This window comes from Pteropus medius, unplaced genomic scaffold (assembly GCF_902729225.1).
Source record: "Pteropus medius unplaced genomic scaffold, Ma_sr-lr_union100, whole genome shotgun sequence".
In the NCBI taxonomy this organism is placed as follows: domain Eukaryota; kingdom Metazoa; phylum Chordata; class Mammalia; order Chiroptera; family Pteropodidae; genus Pteropus; species Pteropus medius.
The window spans coordinates 9553751-9561012 of record NW_024356249.1 but is presented as its reverse complement, the minus strand read 5'-3'; the positions used below and the strand labels follow the sequence as shown (position 1 = coordinate 9561012).

At 63.1% G+C, this 7262-nt stretch overlaps 1 protein-coding gene across 1 annotated transcript; it reads right to left on the bottom strand.

Annotated features, from left to right (window-relative positions):
- Nucleotides 1-1636: 1636 nt before the first annotated feature.
- Nucleotides 1637-4071, bottom strand: LOC120601122 (translation initiation factor IF-2-like). Its single transcript, XM_039860783.1, has 2 exons — nucleotides 3617-4071; nucleotides 1637-2509 (listed from the first exon to the last, which is right to left on the bottom strand). The coding sequence occupies exons 1-2, from the start codon at nucleotides 4009-4011 to the stop codon at nucleotides 2464-2466; spliced, it is 441 nt and encodes a 146-aa protein (XP_039716717.1). The 5' UTR covers nucleotides 4012-4071; the 3' UTR covers nucleotides 1637-2463.
- Between the last annotated feature and the right edge of the window lie 3191 nt (nucleotides 4072-7262).

Below are 7262 nucleotides of genomic sequence, written 5' to 3'. Positions count from 1 at the left end.
CAGGCCAACCTGGAGCCCAGGGGTCAAGATAGCTAGAAAAGCACCCTGAAAGGGTCAGAGAGAGTACCCTGGCCCAGAAACTATGAAAACCCCTTGAGGATGCTTCTCTCCGTGACCTCAGGGCTGCTAGGGGCCTGGCTGCCTCTCGCACCTCTGCCAAATCCTCACCCACTCTGCCATCATCACATGTGCCCGAGGGACCCAAATCGCTGCTCAATGCACCCCCTTCCCTAATCTGCTAAGACTCCTGTCCTGCTTCAGCACATGCCCACTGCTGGGCTCTAATCTTCCAGAGGCCAACAGTGGAATGGAGGTCTTGGGAAGTCACTCCCTGGCATTCTGCCTCAGTTTCCCCCACTACGACTCTTAACGCAGCTGAAGAAAAGGAGAAGAGACAGAATATCTCCCAGCCTGGGTGGTAGGAGCCTTGGCAAAGGCTGTGGTCCAGTGGAGGTAGTTAGATACCCACAGAGCTCAGGCAATAACCATCGGACTCACCCAAAGGGGCCCTTGAAATGCAGATTATGGGCCCACCCCAAAATCTGCATTTTAATTGGTACCCAGGCAATTCTNGGAACTCTTCCCAAAGCCTCCACTATAAGCAATGAGAAGCCTTTCTGGGGTACTTAAACAGAACTCTAAATTTCTTTTTCTTTTCTTTGGGGGCGGGGAGAGCAATACCGCACTAGCCTAGCAATAGGCAACCAAGGAGCAGGCGGGGCCCTGAGAAGAGAGGGCTGTAGTTACAGATTCTGTTCTCCCCAGCCCTGGAAATAAGGGAGACCACAGGTAAAGAGAGCCTTGAAACAGGTCGCCAGGGGCTTGGGTGCTCCTTCTGACTAATTGTGGCATCTCTGTGGGGACACTTGGCCTGTTTTCTCCATTTTTTTTGCAATAGACTTGGGAGAGTGCAGAGAATAGCTTACAAGGCCAAATCCCCTTTCAGCCTCCTGTTCTCGTGGCAAAGCTGGGCGAGGCTCCTCCCCTGCGCCTGCCTCACCCCTGCGAACGCAAATGCGGCAAGACCCAGTGCCGCAGTGCCGGGCGGCGCCACACCCGCCTCCCCCCGCCGTGATCCATCCCAGAGCCCAGCCGCACCTCTTCGACCTCAGTCCGGGCGGCCTCGGGCCGGACCCTAGGGAAGTAGGGTCACCTCGCTCTCCCAAAATGGGAAGCAAGGAGAGGTGGGAGGGCATAAGCAACAAAAGCCTCATTAGAAAGGTCAAAATGGAAAACTTGAGGCCTATGGCTCAAGGTGAGTCCTCCGAGTAACCTCCTCTGCCCTTAGGTGTGTGGGGGGACGTGACCCTGACCTTGAGATCCAAAGGCACAGAAACTCACTCTGGGAGCGGGAAGATGACGGCAAGGCTGTGGAGCAGGATGGTCCCCGTCTCCCACTCTGGCCTGGAGTGATCTCCAGGCAAAGAAAAGAGCATCGGAGCTGATGTGCCCCTACCGGAGACCCGACCTGCAGGCCAGGGCGGGGAGGCCAACAGACAGCGCCACCAGCACCCAGAGTACTGAGGTCTCACAGTGTGTGTGTGTGTGTGTGTGTGTGTGTGTGTGTGTGTGTGTGTGTGTGTGTGTGTGTGTGTGTGTTGGCCTACACACACCATACAATGATCAGCCACCTACTGACCGCCACTCCTAAACTTTGCTAAAGACCATCTTCAGACACCTCTGAGTCTCGCTTCCTCTAGAGGTTTCCCTCCCTCCACGCAGTCACCCAGGCACACAGGGTAGGTCCTGTGCTCCCTTCCAGTGCTGGGGGAGTCCCTAGAGGTGAGCCACTGGGACCCGAGGCCCTAAGTACTCTGAGATCCGGGATTTTTCACCATCAGAGGCCCGGCGGCTCGCCCCTTGGCATCTGCGCAACGATTCCTGAGTCCAGGATTCGAGCTGCTCCACCCAAGCCCAGCCGAGTCCTGGTCCCTCTGGTATACATCGAATATCCCCGATGACCAAGGGGCTGGAGGCTGGGGGAGGTTGGGGCTCTCGGACATGCCCAGGGCGTGGTGCCTGCCTCCCTGTCTCCTCACCAAGTTCCGGCGGAGGGGCCCAAAGCTTTTTCAACGAGGCCCTAGTCGCCACGCAGCCACCGTCAACGCGGTGACTGGAGCTGTGCGGGCTCAGGACAGGAGCCACTGGGCCCCCTTAATCCGCCTTGTACGGGAAAAGGAATAAACGAAATTCTCACAAGTGAGAATGGTACCCCGGAATTTTTTCTTCTTTGCATAAGGCCGACTTCAGAGGCCCCCCATTCCCCTCCCAGGAACAGGGCCAGGTCATAAAGTGCATAAAGGGGCGACCATGAACGGTAAAGAAACATGCAGCGGAGGCTGCAGCTCCGCGCCCAGGAGCCTCGCCGGGAATGCACTGGCCAGTCGCGGCTGAGAGCTGAGTGTGGGGCCACCTTCCCTTGGGGCTGCTCAGTCCGCAGTCAGGACAGACTTCTTGGAAGGCTTAGCCTCGACTCGGAGACCTGCCGATCTGGTGCCCGTCGGGCTCACTGCGGGACAGGAAGAGGGTGGTGCGCACCTGGTGAAACCCAGTGACGCCGCCAGAGGACCAGGGGCGTCGCGTAGACATCCGCCACCTGGCCCCCAGGAGGAAAATCGGACTTTTAATCCTCAAGAGATTTGCGAAGCCCGGCAAAACGCAGAGAGCTGGATTCTCACCTAACGAATGGGGGCGGGGAGGTTGATTAGGGCTGCCGGCTTCTAATCGCTCTGAGCCAGTATTAGCACCCCCAGCCCCCGGCGGGTACGTCTATACGAAGTGTGAGGGAGGCCAGGGACTGGGGGAAGGGAAAGCGAATGTCTTAGCCTGGAAGGCTCCGCGAAATCGAGCGATCCCTGACTCCGGGGCGCACCCTCACAGCCCAGTTCCTAGGATGCGCGCACCGGTGAGGCGTCCGGGGCGCGCCGTCCAGCCGCCGAACCCAGAGCGGAGCCCAGAGGGGCGGAGTGCTCGCGAGCGCTAACAGGAATGGGGGTCGGGGCCTGGAGCGGGTCTCAGCTGCGTGCTCCCAGGCTCCAGTAAGGGCGGCGGCGAAGCAGAGCCGATCTGGAGGTCTGAGAACTGCTTCCCCATCCCCTGCCGAGACTGGGCGGGGCCGTTCTGGGGACACAGAATCGGTAAAGACCCGCCAGAAAGCCCTGAGGGAGCTTCAGACACTAGCTAGCCCTTGGAGCGGGACCTTCCCAGCCCTAATCGCCGCCCGCCTCGCAGCCCTGCGCTTCCACCTGAGCCCACTAGGGCGGCGAAACGCCGGCGCGACCCCCGGTCGATTCCCCAGGGAGGTGCCAAGGCCCGCGCGATACGCACCTCACCAAGCGCAATCGAAAGCACTGAAATCGCGCGGCGGTTCGGGCTGGGGCACGGTGCTGGGCGCACGAGTCTCCACGGGGGGCCCCAGGATCACAGAGCCGCGTGGGCGCCTCGGCCGGAAGGCTGCACTGCCGCGTCATCCCCGAAGGCCGGCCGCGCGGAGCAGACCCCGCCTGCCCGGCGGCCCGCCCGCAACTCCGGTTCAAGCACGGCCCCGGGGCGCCCGCCTCCACCTTCTCTACGCCGCCCGGCTCTGGCTCCACCTGGCCCCGCCCCAGACACTCACCTGCGCCGGCTCCGGGCTGGGCGCACCGCCGCCTCCCAGCTCCGCGCGTAGTCCACCCGGGAGAAACAAGGCATGAAGGGCCTTCGTTCGGAGCGGGCCGGATGGACGGAACCTGAGGCGCCTTCGGGCCGGGCTGAGGGCGGCGCCCCGAACCTCCACAGCGCGACGCGGGAGGAGGCGGCGCCCGAGCGCGGAGCCCGGCGGGGGAACAAAGAGGACCCAGGATGGGGCCGCGCGCTTCCTGGGTGTCGGGTGACAGGTCTGCTGGGGGAGGCCCCTGCCGGGCCACCTGAGGAGGAGCCACCTCCGCGAGGCAGGCAGAGTAGAGCAGGAGAGGCAAGGGGTCGGGAGCCCGAGGAAAAGGGTTCGCGAGGTGCCTCAGACGGCGCGGCCATGGAGAGGCCCGCGGATTCCGGCGCGGAGGCGCCGTCTCCACCGAGTGCGGGGATAATGACTCTGGGAGGGTTTACCGCCCCTGAGCCCCGCCCGCCCCCCGCGCCGCACCATTGGCTCAGGTGCCGAGAGGCAGGGGAGGGGCAGGGGGCGGGCCTGGGATGATTCACCTTGAATGTGGCTGGGGTTGGTGCACCGCGCAGGACACGCCCGACGGGGACTGCGGAGACGCTGGGAGCCCCGCCTGCTCGCCCTACCCTGCCGGGTCCTGCCCCAAGGGGTCTCGCCGCCCGCCTTGTGTCCCTGCCTCCTACCCTCAGGCTAGGGTGCTGCTGGCCGAGGTGCGCCCCGACGCCCTGCCATCCCACCGCTCTCCGAGCCCGGAGCTAGCCGAGGTGTGTGTAGCGCAGCGTGCTTGGAAATCCGATCCTGGGCTGGGGGAGGGGAAGTGTGTTTGGAGCTAAAACGCACTCTGGGGCCACTTAGACGGATCTCCGCAGTCTTTCCGGCAGAAAGGTGCGCAAGGCTGAGTTGTCTCAGTGGGCCAGCCCCGACCCAGGGGCGCAGGGCTGGAGTGGGGAAGAAGGACTCTCCGCCATGTCTTCACCCACCTACGCTCGCTCAGCTCTGCGGCCTCACAGGTGTCTGGCCACGGCCGCCGCTGGGAACAAAGGCTGCCTGTCCGGGAAGGGAGAGGGGGAGGGGAGCCGCCCCCAGACCCGTTCCCATCTCCCTTCCCCCCACTGCGGCAGTGGTTCCCCCGGGAGCGTGAGGGGCGGGCCAAGACTGGGGCGCGGACACGGATTAGATCCTTTACAGCGGTCCTTGCTCGGATACCACCCCGAGTACTCCGAGAGGCGGGGCAGGGGGGTAGGAGACTCCCAGGCTGTCAGGGTTGGGGTGGCCTCTTCCTCCTTCCCCAGTATCCTGAGCGTGCCCGCCCCCTGCTGCTTTGGGCGCCCTTCTCAGTCCCGGCCCCGCCTGACCGCCCCAGACGGCAACCACAGTTCAAAACCAGATTAAAATAAAACGTTAATCCTTCCTCCTCCCTTTTAGCTTCTAGTCCTCCCAACCGATCCCCGAAGGTCTGGCGGTTGAGAAGCCCTAAAAAGGAAGGTGCTTAGCCGATGCCCCCACCAAATTTGAAGGCCTCTTGTATTAAGACTGAAGACCGTTAGCACCCTGTTCTGCGCGAAGGAAGGGAGTAGGCAGCGGTGATTGGGGGAGGGGCTCTATAGTTCCCATCCGCGTAGCTGCGGAGCCAAGACCCGCGGAGAGATGGTGCGGATATGAACTCATCCGTAGGTCCGATTCCTGGGCGGGGTGTGTTCCGCCCCTGGATGTCGCAGCCCGAGGAGGAGGCAAAACTCTCACCCCAGGCGAATTGACTGGCGAGTCGCGGGGCCTTGGTGTCCCTCTCGACGCAGCCAGATTGAGGCGAGGTGCGCCAGGCCCCGGACAGGGGAGATCCTGGGCAAGGCACTGGGCCCAACAGATCCAGGGGGTGGGAGGGGAGGTGGGGGGGGTCCACATTAACCCCTCCCGGGCCCGCACACTTTCCCAGACCAGCCAGGTCGCTCTGAACTTCCCTGGCTGCATCCCCACACGGGCCCTACCTGGTCCCCGAGGGCCGTGGGATGCTGGGTGGTAGGGGCGCGGTGTGCCAGGGACTGCTAAGCTGCGAGTGGCCGCCGCGGCCTGCGGCGCCCCCTTTATAGCGCGTGCTCCGCCCCCGTGCACAGCGCGCCCCGCCCGGGCGCATTCACCTGCTGTTGAGAACCAGATACCGCACAGCGCAAAGCGAGCCATCGGGCCGCGGGGTCCGGCCGTCGGTGCTGGCGGGGCGGGGGCGCCGCTGAGACAGATCCAGTTTCCACCTTTTCTTAAATGCGCTGCTGAAAGTCGAGACGGCCCCAGCCAGCGTGGCTTTCTCCTCCCTTGGCTCCCCGCGCACCCCGACGCCCCCAACCCCACTCCGGGAGGGGCCGCGAAATTGCACCCGCAAAAGCCTCATGCATATTTTAGGGAGCAGGCCCGGCCGGTAACCCGAGCTGGACTCGAATGGTAAGGGGGCAGTCTCTGGAGACCTGATATGCCTGATCTCTTTCGGCTCCGGGCACAGGCGGGGGAGGAGGTGGCTCGGATCGACCCCAGGTCCTCACTTTGCTGCCCCGTCCTGTGCACCCTACGGCCGCCTGCATCTTGCCCTCCTTCCGCAGGTCGCACGTCTGTCTGCCCCTCAGAGGAACCCTCCTCCACCTAGGGAGACCCTTTCCACTTCGCCACCAACATCCCATTCTGCCCGGAGCCTTGCGTCCGTGACGCATAGTTTTGGGTTCCTGGACCCTTGCGTCAGGCTTAGGAAGGACACCTAAACCTTTAGGAAGGACTGCCTTGCCTACTTCAACCTAGAAGACTCGGCGCCCCTCGCTCCGTCCCCGGACTCGGCCAGTCTCGCTCGTGGTGTCTCGGCTCGTCTCTCTAGCCATCTTAGTTCTTTCCTGGCCTCTGTCCCACTCCGCTTCCCCGACTCCCATCCTCGCCCCCTCCACTGCAGTCCCGGTTGTGCTGAAGGTGCCCTCGGTCTCCCTTCCCATTTCACGCGGCAGGGCTGGGGGAAGGGGTATCTGGGGCGCAGACATCCACGGCCCACAGACCCGCCCAGGCGGCGACAGTTCTGCCATTGGCCTCGCTCAGGCTGATTGGGTCCCCGCGCTGACCCGGGCCCTCGGCCACACGATACTCGTAGCTAGCATTCCCCAGGGAGACAGAGATGCGGGTTCGGGTCCTCCTGCGCTCCAGTTACCAACTGCTGCACGATCTCCAGCGATGCACTTCACCTCTCAGAGCCTCAGTGGCCCCTTTTGCAAAATGGATCGAATGACTCCCATCTCGGGAGGATAAAGAGAATGTACGGGTGGGATCGTGTCTATTTCGTGACCTTCGTAGTTCTCTGCAAACTGCAGAACCCGCGTTATCACCGCTGTGGACCCTGTACCCTCGCCCGCGTGATGCTTTCCCGGGACCCGCCCCCGGCCGCTGTATTTCTGGCTCTGCCGCTGGAGGTCTTGCCACAAGCACCCCACCCCCACGCCCCACTGCAGCCATGTGCTAGGGGCTCCCGGCTGCTGGCGGAGCCGCAGCGCAGTTTTTCGATCTTGGCCCAGGCCCAGCCCTCGGGGCTTTGTTCTAGAATCTAGATGTGCATTGGTCCACAATATCAGTAGTGTTGGCAACTCAACTAATCCCCCCG

What these genes read in the sequence shown, in the direction of transcription:
- LOC120601122 (XM_039860783.1), bottom strand. Translation starts at nt 4,011, where the DNA reads ATGGCCGCGCCGTCTGAGGCACCTCGCGAACCCTTTTCCTCGGGCTCC. An exon ending in CCAGCCCGGAGCCGGCGCAG is followed by an intron (nt 2,510 to 3,616) that starts GTGAGTGTCTGG and finishes CCTGTCCCGCAG; the next exon opens with TGAGCCCGACGGGCACCAGA.